Consider the following 15,594-nt stretch of genomic DNA (forward strand, 5'->3'; position numbering starts at 1 on the left):
GCCTGGACTTCTGCAGGCTCAGGAGTTTACCTAATTATCTGGCATTAAGTCTAAATGGAAGGCTTCCCTCTATCATCCCGCGCCACATGGTCACAACAGGGATAAGCCGTGGTCTTACAAACCATTAGGCTTTACAGGCACTTGACCTGACGATGCAGGGCACTGACACAGAAAGTGAGGCTGTGGGTCCACGTCCTGATCCAAACACCTTCAGCAACACTGAGCAGCACAGACAGTTTATGCACAGTCCTCTTTATCAAAAGTACAGCTTTAAAAAAACTCAAGATTTTGTTTGCAGTATCTTGAGTCATTTACTGTAACCCTTAGGTCACCAGGATACAAGTGATTCTTCTATAAAGTTACCAAACTGCTGCTTTTGTTTGTCATGGTCTCATTATTTGAACATTTTGATACTTCTAATTAAGGAAAACCCTCATAATGAACGTCTATGGTGTTTTTATTGTATTTAAGATCAATCAAATCAAAAGAAGAGAGCCTTGAGACATTTTCTAGCTTCCAAATCAGATCTGAAAAAGATATTTAGAAAAACACTGAAGCTGCGTGTAGTTTAGTATCCATTCAGAATCTCTCTGAAATGACACCAAACATCATCGAAAGAACAAAACCAGGGACAAGTATCTTTGCTAAACTGTGGTGCCTTCCATGGAACTTTTAATAAAAAGTGCAAAGAAGGGTTTTTTTTCTTTCTTTCTTGTCCCTTTGGTGCCCCTGTAGTGTCTTTGCATGATTTTCATCTCAAATAAAATCTTCTCTTACTAGTGTTTTGGAAAACCATTATTTCAGCCTCTGTCACTTTGTTCAGTTACTGTCTTTTTAAGGCTCCCTGCTCCACAAACCCCCTTCATTTGAATTGGCCCTATCATTTCAAACAAGTCTCATAAGATCCAGTATAAATGCCAAAAGAAAACATTTGGTACAAATCTCATCAAATTGATTTAAAAAAAAAAAGAATCACATAACTATTTATGGACAAATGAAAAATTACACCCCCCTACAAAACTATTTACAAATCCACAAATATTAATTCAATTCTTGTCATAAAATTCTGTAAATGTAAAAAAATATTTTAAAAAACATAACGCATTTTGTTAATTCCCAAATTAGATCACAAAACACAAACATGTTTGAAAAAGAAAAAAAAAAGACCTTTCAATTAGTAGATCTGTGAAGTTTGTTGGGAAAAAAAAGATTTTTTTTAATTTGATGTTTTTTGTTTGACAATTTATGTGTAAAGTGTTGTTTTTCAATCACAGGAAGTTGTCTTCAAATTTTTACAAATTTGGCCACCAGGGCCACCGTAGATTTAACTTCAACATGGACTCAAGCTGCAGGCAGGCGTTCGACAAGATGCACTTGTGCTTTAACATCTGACCACATGTTAATAGACAGATGCAGTGACATGGGTGGGTGTAAGCAGGCCAGTGGTGTGACCGCAGACAGTGGTGCACTGCTGGAATGTCCCACAGGTTGTTATTATGAACATGAGGCAGGACACAACCTGCCAACATCCCCAGAACAAACCCACCAGTTCTTATTTACTGCTGCGTAGAACGTTCAGTGCTGACCCATAGAAAGATTAAGCGGTACTTTACAGTGTTTGTTTTTGATGGTTGGAGCTGTCCGGTTGTCTCACCACACTCCAAGTGCTCTGAACAATGCCTGTGCTGATGGTAATGCTGGCAATTTCCCTGTTTTTTTGCAGGTCACTGCCAGGGGATTCGCCCCATTGTTGCAGTTTGCCTACACTGCTAAGCTGTTACTCAGCAGAGAAAACATCCAGGAGGTCATCCGCTGTGCCGAATTCCTGCGCATGCACAACCTCGAGGACTCATGCTTTCGCTTCCTGGAGGCTCAGCTGCGCAGCGAAGAGGACGGCCTGCTGCTCTGCCACAAGGTGGCGGCGGAGGGGAACAACTCAGAGGATGAGAGCATGCAGTCAGAGGAAAGGCCCACCTCCCCCAGGGCGCGGCGCTGCGCAGAAGCTTTCTCCTCCTTCCGACACCCGGACGACGATCGGCTAGGGGTGTCCATGCCCGGTCAGCTGATGGATGGGCGGCTGGACTTTGATCGACACGGAGCGTCAGACCTGCCACGATGCCCCAAGTACAGGAAATACCAGTGGGCTTGCAACAAGCACAATAATGACACCTCCTCACACACCAGTACCTCAGGTTTTCCAAGCACATTAAAGGAGAGCAGCATTGGTGGCACCGTGCCGGGTCAGGGCAGGCTGCCTCTGGCACAGATCAAGGTTGAACCGCAGGCCGAGGAAGAGGCAATCTCATTGTGCCTGTCAGGGGACGAGCAGGACGGCAGGGATAAGGACAGTGTGACTGCCATGGAGATGGATCACCCCGTATCTGTGGAAAGAGCCAAGAGAACCAAGTCGCCGTCCTGCCTCCGAGCCTTCTTCAAGAAAGGGGCGGACCTCCCCAACACTTCGCAGCAGCTATTCGCCAACAGACTCGTCTGCCCCCAGGACAAAGGAAACTCTCAGGGAGATCATAAAAAAGACTTCAGGCCTTTCACTGGGGAGCTGAGTCTGTCTGTTACATCCTCGAAAGATGTGGACGGTTTCCCTGTAGGGTTGTCCCTCAAGTCTGCTTCCTGTGATGGGGTCTGCAAACAGGAAGTTGAGCTAGACCGCCGTAGTGTCATATTTTCCTCAGGGGCCTGCAACCGTCTGGGAACTCCAGCGCATTCCTACCCCGGTGGGAACTCCTTGGAGATGGATCTCACTGAGCACATGCCAAAGGGCGTGTGGGCTGGAGCCAGCCAGTCCCTCCCCACCTCCCAGACCTTTTCTCCCAGCACCACCACCTCTGAGCCCCCCATCCTGTGCCGCCCACGACCCAACACCAGCTGCCCAGTGCCAATCAAAGTGTGCCCTCGCTCGCCGCCTTGTGAGACTCGCACCCGCACCTCCAGCTCCTGCTCCTCGTACTCGTACGCGGAGGACGGCAGCGGAGGTTCCCCTTGCAGCCTGCCCCAGTTTGAATTCTCCTCCTCGCCGTGCTCCAATGTGGCGCGCTGCCTCAATGTGGACCAGCAGGAGCAGAGCGTGGGAGGGGAGGCCCTTTTCAACCAAGTGCGACCCAAGATCAAATGTGAGCAGTCGTACGGCATCAACTCCAGCGACGAGTCGGGCTCCTTCTCAGAGGGAGACAGCGAATCTTGCCACGTCCAGGAGCAGGGGCCAGAGGTGAGTGTCGAACACGTCTCCTACATGTACCACACAATGTAGCCGCACTCTCTACTCCTTCATGGCTAATTATATCGCAGTGGCCTGCTCTCCAGGTCTGCATTAGCAGTCATTAAATCATCATGTAATTGAAGCGGGAGTGTTGAGTACAAGATTTACAGCACCTCCAAAGGGCACAGATGTGCTTTGATATTATTAATCTGCTTCATGCACCGCTGGAGATCTGTGTAATGAGTCTGAATGTGAGAGCCTGGGACAGACGCAGGATGCTGCGATGCTGTTTTTTGAGACGGTAACCCTAACCCTGACCGTGTCTCCATGACAAGGGTCAGGCTGCTCTGAGGATGGGTCTGACCCCTGAAGTGATCCCCCTGTCTTACTCTTCCTGTGCTAACCAGCCATTCTGTTTTAGAATCAGCTTGTAGACGCATGCTAATCTGAGCGCAGCACAGCAGAGTCCTGACATTTCTGATCTACCAACAATTAGCTGAAGCCCAGCTGCAGCCGAGCCGTGCATCACAAAGGGATTACGAGCAGCACATTACAGCCGCTGTGTGCTGCAGCCATAAAGTTTTAATGGCGCGGCGGCTGCTGCGAGTCGAACGTGAGTGGGCAAGAGCTTCAACACAGCTCGACTGTGCTGACAAGGATGAATAGCCAATCCTCTAATCACCCTTCCCTAATCCACCTGGGCAGACGTCCTCCGAGCTGCAGACTAGACAACTGTTGTTGTTGTTGCTGTCGTTGTTGTTGTTGTTGTTTACCGGCTAAAGATCAGTCAGGGACCCTCTAATTCACAGATGGAGCTCAGAGCAAGTGTAATAACATCACAGAGAGCTGATTCTCCAGCCAAGGGAGAGTGAAGGACTGTGAAGTCTTTTCAGAGGGAGAGATGATGTTTTCTCACTCACGGTGATAATCTCCATCTGAGATCTCACCTGTGAGTTACTGTCAGCTGAGGTTCTTACCTGCAAGAGGTCTTTTAACCAGATCAGACAGAGCACAAGTACTTTACTTTTTTTTTTTTTAAATCAAAACAGATCTACACAAGGTTTACTTATTACATGTACATTTACTACAGTTTTCTTTATCTCCATTTACCCAGCATGCATTGCTCCTCAAAGCAGTCAGTTGGTCCCAGCTTCTGGTTAAAACAATGTACAACAATAAAATACCTTTCTCTGCATTAAATGTATCCTCTAAACAAATCCTCTTTTTTAAATCTAGGCTTGTAAATTATGACTTTATTTGCAAACTATTATTACAATAATAATAATAATAATAATAATTATTATTATTATTATTATTATTATTATTATTATTATTATTATTATTATTATTATTATTATTATTATTATTGTTATTATTATTATTATCATTATTATTATTATTATTATTATTGTCCAAAGCGACTTACAACACAAGCAAGAATTTAGACAGAAGGAAAACCTAGTTAGTGCGACAACAGTGCTTCAGGTTATTTGGCTGCAGGTGCTGCCATTAAGTGCAAGTTTTATTTATTTATTTATTTATTTATTTTTTTTTTTTTTTTTTTGGGGGGGGGGTCACAATAATCAACAAGCCAACTGCATGCAATGCTGCAACAGTATACCTCAATCTTCATCAAAATTCAGTAATAGTGCTAAAAAATCATAAGAGCTGAGTCTTAGACCCTCTGACTCATTCTCCCCCTGAAGGCAAAGAGGAGAGAGGTCAGCTTAAGTGCACAAGTGTTCCCTGAACAGATAAGTTTTCAGACTTCTCTTAAAGGTAGAAAGGGACTTTGGGGATCGTATAGTTAGGTAATTCATTCCACCATTTGGGCACAACAGAGGAGAAGAGTCTGGCTAGTGATTTGGAGCCGCACTGGGCTGGGAGCACCAGGCGTCTTTCACACGCAGATTGTAGTGGGCGAGAGGGAGTGTATGCCTGGATGAGAGACCCCAGGTAGGCAGGAGCTGTTCTTATTAATGTTTTGTAAGCCAGGAGAAGAGCTTTGAATTTGATTCGAGCTGCTACTGGAAGCCAGTGAAGAGAGATTAACAGCTGGGTGACGTGTGCTGTTTTGGGCTGGTTAAAGACCAGACGTGCTGCTGCATTCTGGATTATCTGCAGGGAGTTAAAAAAGTAGGAGTGAGTATTGGCAAGAACCTCATTGCACGATTCAATACTTGGGTCATGATACAATAATATTACGATATCACAATATTGTGATGTATTGCAATATTCTACACAGTTAACTACTTCATTGAAAACAACTTTTCTATTTTATTGTGTTTTAATAATGAAAGTCAGATGCAGATTGAGCTCCTTTTTGTGCTGCCTGCAGTTAGAAACCCCTCTGACATAAATAACTCTGACACCACTCCAGCTCCTTTCACCTGTGCTTCCCTGGACTCTCACATCATATCTTGGCCATTGCAGAGCCTGACCTTTGACCTTTCAGGCTCCATCGACACTCCTGAATATTTGCTGGAGGTGTGGGGAAAATAATTTTTGATGAGCTCTGGGAAGAGGAGAAGAAGGAGGAGGAGACGGAAGGGGAGGGGGGTGGGGGCTTTGCTCGGAGTGCACGGCTGGAGCAGAGAAGAAGATGGAGAGAGGAAGTGGCGTGTTTCCATGGTGACCGTATCCACAGAGCGAGTCAGTGTGTTGCGTAGGGTTTGGAGAGACATGACAGGATTGTGCTTTTCAGAGCGGAGCTGCAGATAAAGAGGCTCAGCAGTAATGTGTGATTATCACCTTCACAGTGAGGATCAGATTCATGAGTGAATTATGATGAGCTGATTTACAGCTGAGACATAGGCTCCAAAATGACAAGGATGAGTGTGTTTTTATGTGTGTGCGTGTGTGTGTATGTGTGTGTGTTGCCATTATAGGCACTCCATTACTCCACACATATACCCTCTCACACACAGTTATCAGCCAGCTTTCCTCTTCACTATCGCAGGTTATAGATGAGATTCTGCATGAATTAATGTCCCGACACCTTCCTGATCTGCAGTTTACAGCACTGAACAGACTTCCTGTGACAAGAGCAGGTCCCAGGCAGAGGTACTCAAACCAGGATATGTGTTTCAGGTCAGGTAATGTCATGAGAAGAGTTCAGCTTTTGCATCACATATGGAGATATGATGAAAGGAAAGGGGGTTTTAATGATTATTTAAAGCTAGATGAAATATTTTGAAATATATTTTAAATATTTTTAAGCAATTTGAATCCTCAAGAAATGAGACCGAGTCTAAGAAAAAAGATTTCAACATATACCTGTCCCTCTGGTCCTCTATAGTATCTTTACATGATTTACAGCTTAGCCTAACTTCAACCTCTGTCTGAAACATCTCAGTTAATGTGTCATGAACCAGTTCATCAGAGATCCTTGTGTTGTGACTTCATCATTCAGCGAGTCTAGTGAATTTCTGGTGAAGATCTGGTGCTATTTTTAGAACCGCGAGTTTTGAACATGTAGAGGTTTGAAAAGATTCACACGCTTAGTCTTAACATCCAGGAGGAGGGGTGCAGTAAATTACAGTAAAAAAGGTAAAATGTCTTTTAAAATAAGGACAAATCAAAATAAAACTTGAATGTTAAAGACACTTACTTTGTTCTGACCGCTACAGCCTGTTTTTTTTTTTGTTTGTTTGTTTTGTTTGTTTCTTTTTTACATTTTTTGTCCTGAAACTCTTAACCTTAATCCTTTTTTTTGACATCACGTTATCTTTGTAAAGTTACACAAACAAAGAAAAAATCTTTTCCTTTATGAAAAAATGAACAATTAAAAAAATTAAAAAACAAAACAAAACAAACAAAAAGGCAGGTTTAGGACTAAACTGAGTGAGACAGTGAGTACACTGAAGAAAGAAAAGCTTTATTCTCTTAAATTAACAATATCCTTATAACTATAAGAGTAAAATTCTTGTAGTTTGATACATTTTTTTGAAAGTTAGTCAGATAGCATTTCCAGGAATTTTCAAAACAATAAAAGTGATGGATTGAGTAAAAAGTTAAAAAGGCATTGAGTGAGTATGACATGAAAAGAAATAGATAGAAATCACAATCACTTTAATTCGGAAAGTGATAGTACAAGGGAATTTTTGTAACTGTACTTTCTATTTACTCTAAAATAAACAAATATTATAAAAGTAGGAAGGAGTAGGAAGTTTAAAAAAACAACTTTTGTAGGCTATTTTAAAGCTCTAAATACAGCAATGCCTGTTACTTGTTAGGTTATTATCTGTTAGGTTGTTACCTGTTAGCGGATCAGACTGAAACCAATGATAACGCCTCCTCACGATACAGAAAAGCAAACAAAGCTATCAGCAACAAGACTGATGATTTCTGCGCTGTCATATTGAGGTCTCACACTCAGAAGCCTAATTATTTACCTTTTTTTTTACATTTACCACTTCAGATATTTGCGTTGAATGGAACTGCAACCAATATGTTAGAAGGAAGATTATTTGGATACTCAAGTCCCTCACAGGAGCTATGAGCCAAAAATAAGACACAAACATTTTTAAATGAATTTCAATTCTGACCACATTGATGTGAACACTTTTTTAATGCTGTTTAGATTTTCTGGCTCATTTTGTTGCCAAGCTTTAACAGGTGTGAAGAGTTTCTGAAGTTGCAGTTGCAGATATCTGAAGATAAAGTCTCCTTGCACCTTGTTTTCGCCCTCGCGCTCTGTCTTTTTACTTCTTTTACCTCCCACCCTCCCTGTGGTGGAGAAGTGCTACCTCATGCTTCCTGAACCACATATTTTCCCAGCAGCCCTCTCTGTAATTCTACTGTACAAACAAACAGAGGGAGAAGCTGGCCTCTGTGTGTTTGCAGAGCAAACGGCAGAGGGGGGAAAGCAAGCTGCTTCGTTATAAATAGCGTCGGCCCAGGACTGCAGACTGGACACAATGAATCCCGATGAGGAAGGAAGTTGTTAAAGAGCGGGCCAGGCTGACCAAAGCCTAGTCATTCAAGGTAGCAAGAGTCACTTGAGGTCTCAGGGCGGCTCCTGCTCTGTGGTGAAGGTCTGTTGGGTCCATGTGGAGCCACATGTGTGGAGAATTATCAGCAGATTTACACAGAGCAGAGTCCCCTGAACTCAGAGACAAAGCTGCTTTAAAGCAGGATTAATAACTCCTGGTGTACAGGTAAAGTTCTGTGACTCACAGAGAATTCTCCTTTTTCTTATAATGGTGCACGTAATGTTTACAGCGACAGCTGAAGGCTGACTCTCCCCCTACACACATTACAGGATGGATGATTAAACTTAGTCTGATTACGCTGCACTTCAAAGAAAGTCATGTGCCGTGTACAGGGAATGTTGTGGCTCATATATCTGCCAATAAAACAGAAACATGAAGTTTGTTTAAGGCATTAAGATTAAAATGAAGATCTCAGCCTGGAAACATCTCAACTGTGTCAGATTGAGTATATGGGACTTGTTATGTTTGTGTGTTTGTCGGTAAAGGAGGCCAACTGTAGGTCACAGATAGAGCATCTGTTTTCTACAAGGGGAAACACTCCTAAACAGACAGGTTACAAGGTAGATGGTTTTCAGGGTCCTGAAAAACATAGCTAAGAAATTGGGGCTTTGTTAAAAACTCTGGTAGACTTAGAAAGATATTCACAGATTCAGCTTTCCCCGATCAATAACTCATCAGTGGAGCATTGCTTTTACAAACCCTCACCTCTCTGCAATCACAGCAAGCTAGTCTGAGAGCTACAAACGTGCTGTCCTCTCCTCGGCACACTTGGGGAACTTGAATGGGCATCTATGCAGAGCTGGCCCTTTGTTCTGAGTGAAACGTCTGCAAATTGCAGCATCAATGAATATGATACTGAAATATTAAATGACCTCACCCAGGAGAGGTGTCGCATCATCAGAATCATTTTACACACATGTGAGCTCATGTTTTTCAGACTACATTTCTTAGATCTTCTGTAAACACGGCTGTAAGATACGGCCTAAAACCAATATCGCAATATTTTTAAGCTATTTTTTGATCCACGAAACAAATTCAGATTTCTGCTCTAAATGACTGTAAACATTTTAAATTCAACTGTTTGATGTGTAAACTGACACCAGTATAATGATTCAAGCAGACCCCTCAGTTGGATTTGTAGGATTTTTATTTGCAAATCCCAAACCTGTGTCTGATGACATATGCATGCAACTGTTTTCCCTCCTTTCCCAAAACATGCATGAGAGTTTTCTGGGAGGGTGGGGGAGTGTTCTGCTTGCTGTGACAGGAGCACCAGCAGAAAGTGAAGGAAGAAAAACAAGACACAGAGTTACATATACACACATCTTAAAACATATGGGTGATAAATTGTACAATTTGTATTTGATATTAGGGCTGGACGATTTTAAGAAAAGATTGAATTACGATTTTTCTGGCAGATATTGTGATTTCAATTTGATTCACGATTTTCTCAAATCAAGCTTTTGAATATTCACATGTAGGGCTGAACGATTTTAGGAAAAGATCTAATTTTTCTGCCAGATATTGCAGTTCACGATTTTTTAATCATCAAACTTGATGATAATCTGTTTTCATCAACTTCTACTCCTAAACAGAGGCTTTGTGTTGTTGACCTGCTTACCAGCACTTTTAACGTATAGATTGTCTACAAATTTGTAAAACAGAATGTGTATAATACTTGACACAAGAGATCCTAAGTCAGTCAGGAGCGCTGCAAAAATTTGCTGCTTTGGGGATCTCAAAATTGTATAGTCTAAAATTGCGATTTCGATCTGAAAACGATAAATTGTTCAGCCCTATTATATATATATATATCTATATTTAAAATTCATTTATTTTTCGTTCATTTTAATATACAATAGTAAAGAACTTCCCAATTACAACTATTTTTTTGCACAACATAAAATATAGAATTTATATATATATATGTATATATATATTCTTTATTGGTGTTGTTATATATATATATTCTTTATTGGTGTTGTTTTATATATATATATATATATACACACACACAAACACACACATACACATATTTATATATTTTAAGACACACAATTATGCATGCATACGTACATAGGCACATACATATATTGAGTATATTGGATATATCCTTCACCTCTGCCTATGGACTAATACGAGTTTATTCTCTTAAACTTAAGATTTTGTTCTTGTAAATTTTTATTTAATTTAACATGGCCCTAATGCTCTGTTGTCCTTTTACACCCTATAACACTGAAGCAGAACTGGAGCGCTACTGAAACCAGTGGTATCTGAGCTGTGAGTGTACCGTGTGTCTCTGTGCAGCACCATTTGTAGCTCTCTCGCGCTCTTCAGCTCCTGGTCTCGGTGTAGGCGTTGAGCTCATTCTAGCGTATCGTCTGGCCACAGAGCTGCAAATATTGATCTCAGAGCGAGTGGGAGGAATGAGGAAGCAGTCCTGATACATCAGCACTTTGTTTTTTTTCTCTCTTCTCTCTTTTTTTATCAGTTGAAACATGAAATAGAAAGAACGTGTGACAGGAAGTGCACGCTCCCTAATATCAGCTCTACTCTATTTGCACAAAGACTGAGAGCCTCTAGATATGATGTGGCTGTGGTCTGAGTCTGATTCTCTCTCCAGTATATCAGCTGCACAGATATTTACTCTTTTTAGTCATAACAACATGAAAGTTGATCATACAATCTTATAAACAGATGAAACCTTCCATTTTTAAAGTGGCGCAGCCCTTTAATCCTCGGGTGCTGTGAGTAATCCATTACAGAAGCATGTGTCATCGTTATCAGGAGGAGAAATGTTCAGTGTTCTTGACGTCGGGGTGGAAAACAAACAGTATTTGAGGGTAAATTTAGCTGCTGGTCAAGGTCTTGCTGCAGTAGCTATAGAAACGGAGCGTCTTGTTTGCTCTGTGTGATCTGAGAGGAGACGTATTCAAGTTTCGAAAAAAAAAAAAAAAGTGTTTCCCCTCTTGAATCTATATTTAATGAAAGCCATGCATATGAAAAATGTTCATATGGAAACACAGGAGGGGGCTTATTTTGTAGCCCATAGAGTATGCAGAGGGATATTTGCTCAGATTGAGTGAGAGCATTTCTGTTTACTCTAGCACTTTACTTTGAGATCTATATTTATCTGTCTCAATGCATGTAGAAAAACTGTAGTAACAAGGTAATAAGATCCAGTCTCTCTTCATTACCCCCAAATCGCCCCTGAAGGATGAGCTGCGTGGCTCTGCAGCCCCTGAGCAGAGCGGGACAAACGTGGGATCAAATACAGGCACAGAGATGCTTCTGTTCCTCTCAGAGTCTGAAGGAATCACTGAGACATTCAGCATCCAGCCACCTCACCGTGCTAATCCCTCACATTCCTGCCGTGTTGATTTTGGCCGCCGCGATGTAGCTTGGTGCCCAGTGCTGCGGCGTTTTCTTGCACGAAAATTCCCAGAAATAACTTGGCCATGTGACAGCGTGTCCAGTTTTCTGAGTGGAGTTGTTTGTTGGAGTTGACTTTGGGTTTGTCTGTTGATGAGGTTTGACACATTTTTCTTCCTGTTTCCTTTCGTGTTTCCCTCAAATAAACTTTTTCTGCCGCAGCAGGCGAAGGGGAGGCCTCAGATGATTTTCCATGGGACTGTTAGCCTGACACCTGAAGGGTCAGTAAAGTGTAATCACTGAGGAAAATAAATTCACAAAATTGTGTTGAAACAGATAACTGTTTTGATATTATTCTGAGGGGTTGTCTTCTTTGGCACCTCATTTTTGAAATTAAAAAAATTCCACTTGGATCCTTCTGACTACAGACAGACACAAGTGGTTTTCTCTTAACTGGTTTATTTCAAGCTTATTTTCCAAATATACAGTAAAAACATGTCAGATGCATCATCTTTAAACCTGTTAGTGCACAAACCTGTGTCTTTCTCAATTTCAAGACAAAAGCACCATTGGTTCAAAATGAAACTACTCATGATGCATTTAAATTAAAAACAAATCTAACTCAAAAACATCAGTTCCAGTTAGTTTCAACAAATCTGGAACACAGCAATTTAGTTTAAAATTGCATCAGTTATACCTCATCATTTGAATGTGAAGCTTTTAAAGCCTCAATGGGAAGTTTTAAAGTGGTTCAAACAGAAATAACCTGAACTGTGAGCACATCAGCAAATTAAACCAGGAAAATAAGCTGGAAAGTGCTGGGATTTTATTGTTTGATGCTGTGGTATCAAAAAGAATCATCAGGCCCAACTTAGATTAAGTCATTACAGATATTATCTAAAGATGCTTTCCCTTAGTTCTGGGTCTGCTAATGTTTTAAAAAAGACCTGTCAGGTCCCACTAAGCAGACATCTGATAGACGTGCAGGTTAAGTCTATGTCACATCTGTCAGTGCAAGACCAATTCTGGACGTCTACACAACGTTTAAATCTGGTCCTCTATTTGGACGTCTAACCATGACCCCACATGGACGTTAAAATAAAGTTCAACATTTGAATGTTTTCTTTTTTTTTAACGTTAAATGAAACAGAAGTGAGTGAGTGAACCCACTGAGCAAAGTGGCGTTCAAAGGACGTACTTTCAATGTCACTTCTGGACATCTAATTTAAGCATAATTTGGGAGGAAAAAAAACAATTCAAAACAATATTTGGTTTATTTCCATTTCCTGTGTCCCATTCTAAAATGGTGACATGTTTTAGAATAGAATAGAAAATGGAAAATACTTTATTTATCCCCGAGGGGAAATTCAGGAGTCACAGCAGCAATTAAGAAAACAAAAGTAAGAAAGTGATCAGAAAGTGCAAAAAGGTCCATAAGAAAATAGATGACGACAGCCCGCCCACCACTCCAGCCCAGCCAGTCTCCACCTCCACAGGGTCCAGGACTGAGCCTCCCCAGAAGTCTGTTCAGTCTCTGTCTCCTGGATCCTGTCTGCTCACAGCAGGCGAAGCTCCTCCAGTGTGGCGCCGGAGTCCGATGTCAGCTCCGTCAGCGACGTCCATGAACAGCACAATGCCACTCTGCCCTCCGACAGCCCCTCTGCCGCTGGACTAGCATTACACTAGTTAGCATTGACATGCTACAGGCTGCTAACAGCTAATTTCACATGTAAACAATGCAGCCATGGTTACATGTAGGATCTCCAGACAAACACAGGACAAAAGTAGTGAAAATATCACTGAAGCCAAGTTTGGTGTCCATGACCAACAATGAACCATACAAAGTAATGATCCACTCCAAATACAAAGATGACGAAAAAGACGAAAAAATTACAAGAAACGGACAAAGAAGAGAGAACTGCTGCAGGGAGCTACTTGGGCAGCGCCTTGCAACGAAGAGGTTTTCCTGTAAAGGTTAATTTTCCTGTAGCTTCATTTGGCTCAGCAGCAGGTTTAAAGTGTATATGTATATTATCTTTGTTTGTATTTACAGACACCATCTGCTGCTGAGAAAATCAAATGAAGCAGAACAGTATGCCACCTTCTGAAATTTGGACTGTAGTCATGCGCAGAGGTTGGAGTACAGATTAGGAATAGGCTTTGGACCTGGAGGGCTGCTGGTTTGAGATCTGGCATGGACACGACTACTTTTTTGGGGGGTATACAGAGTTACTGTGGATGTCATAACTGGATGTTCAGTAGACGTCATCTGGAGTTACAGCCTTCACCTTCGGGAGACTAAAATAAGATGTCAAAAAACGGCCATGAAAGGACGTTCTTTGAGCTTCTCCTTGGTCAGTGGGGTAGTGCCAAAAACATGAGAAGGGGGGACCCAGGCGCAGGTTTCATTTATCAAACAAAAATCCAAAAGAACAAAAGAAATAGAAACTCCAACAACATTTGAAAGATCTAAGAATTAGAGGAGAAAGGAACCTTACAAAGATTACACGAGCACAAGGACAGTGTGGCTCTGGAATTAGACGAGACCAGATGATGAGGAACTGAACAGGAACTGAAGAACGGTGAATCTAAACAGACAAAAAGGTGAATCAACACAGGTTTAAAACAAGACACAGGTTAAAATCAGGAGCATCAATCAAAACACCAGGGAAACATAGGGGCCACCCTGGGAAACCAAAAAACACAGGGAGTGAGAAGGGGAATCACAAAAACCTGACATGAAAACTCTATGGAAAACATACAAGACAAGGACCACTAAGAAATAACACATAAATAGAAATAGAATAGAAGTAGAAAATACTTTATTTATCCCCGAGGGGAAATTCAGGAGTCACAGCAGCATTTAAGAAAACAAAAGTAAGAAAGTGTATAGAAAGTGCAAAAAAGGATAACTAATGACCCAAAAAAAAAGGATTAATCCATAAAACAGAAACACTCACAGTACACATGACTTAAATCAGGCTCATGCCTGTGTGTTGCAGTTTACCATCTTGTTTACAAGCATGTGAGACATCCCAGGGTTAATTAAAGAGACAGCACATGAGCTGAAAATCACAGGCTAACGTCTGATTTAGCTTGGATTGGATAGGGAGCAGTTTACACCGACAGGGAGCTCATCAGGCAGATCATTTTTCCACCAACGGGCCCTTTTTTTTTCCACGTGTGGGAGTATGTGGGTGGTTACAGTTATGAGAAGCATTCAGCGGTCAGACCTGATTTCACCTTTTTCAGCCAAATTTCAACACTGAAATCCCAGATAGTCAGGAGAAAGCATCTTCTCCTGAAAGGCTGCCAAAAGACAGAAACAGCTTTTCTGTGAATGGAGTGAGTTAAAGCTTCAGAAGCAGGTCAGAAGACAGCAGGTGAGCACAGAGCACCATGACCCTCAGAGTCAGGGTCATCCAAGCAGGCGTGACTCACCTGAGGTCTCCACCTGCTGCAAGCTGTCCAGACAGACACACACGCACAGACACAGAGACACACACACACTGCAAAATGTCCTACTTAACAAGTCTGAGCGTCTCTTTTCAGTGAATAAGCTTTTTTCACTTAAGCTCTTTGAGTCTATCTCCAGTTTCTATGCTAAGCTAGGCTAAGCACATCCAGCTCTGCGTTTATGAAACTGATGCTGAGTGATATCTCACTCCCAGAAAGAAAGCAGATTAGGGATTTCCTCAAATGTGAAATCAAAGTGGTGAAGCTGCATCTTCAGGCTTTATTTTAAAGGGATAGTTCAACATTTCTGCAGACTTGAGTTGGAACACTTTAGAAGTGAACACAGAGATACTTAACTGGTCTCCATAAGTGGTCTTAAAATAGCCTCACTGTTATATATTTGCTGGTTCATAATCCATGATTTAAAATAAGATTATTAGCTCTAAAATGTGTTATTTCTAAATTCTATTTCTCAGTGCGGCTTTTCCATAGAGAACACAATTTCACGTACGGCACATCGACTGAAAGTCCCTTCAATGACATCACGCTGGCTGACAT

At 41.6% G+C, this 15,594-nt stretch overlaps 1 protein-coding gene across 3 annotated transcripts in view; it reads left to right on the top strand.

The window, feature by feature from the left end:
* The window catches only part of bach2b (BTB and CNC homology 1, basic leucine zipper transcription factor 2b), a 157,875-nt gene that overhangs the window by 126,000 nt on the left and 16,281 nt on the right, over positions 1–15,594 (top strand). For all 3 annotated transcript variants that reach the window (XM_074685208.1, XM_074685207.1, XM_074685206.1), the window contains exon 3: positions 1,724–3,223. In XM_074685208.1, the coding sequence (XP_074541309.1) occupies positions 1,724–3,223 (1,500 nt within the window). The remainder of the gene's footprint in view (positions 1–1,723; positions 3,224–15,594) is intronic.

This window comes from Halichoeres trimaculatus, unplaced genomic scaffold (genome assembly GCF_033239565.1).
Source record: "Halichoeres trimaculatus isolate MK-OKI-2021-1 unplaced genomic scaffold, fHalTri1.1 fHalTri1_scaffold_13, whole genome shotgun sequence".
NCBI classification, from domain to species: Eukaryota; Metazoa; Chordata; class Actinopteri; order Labriformes; family Labridae; genus Halichoeres; species Halichoeres trimaculatus.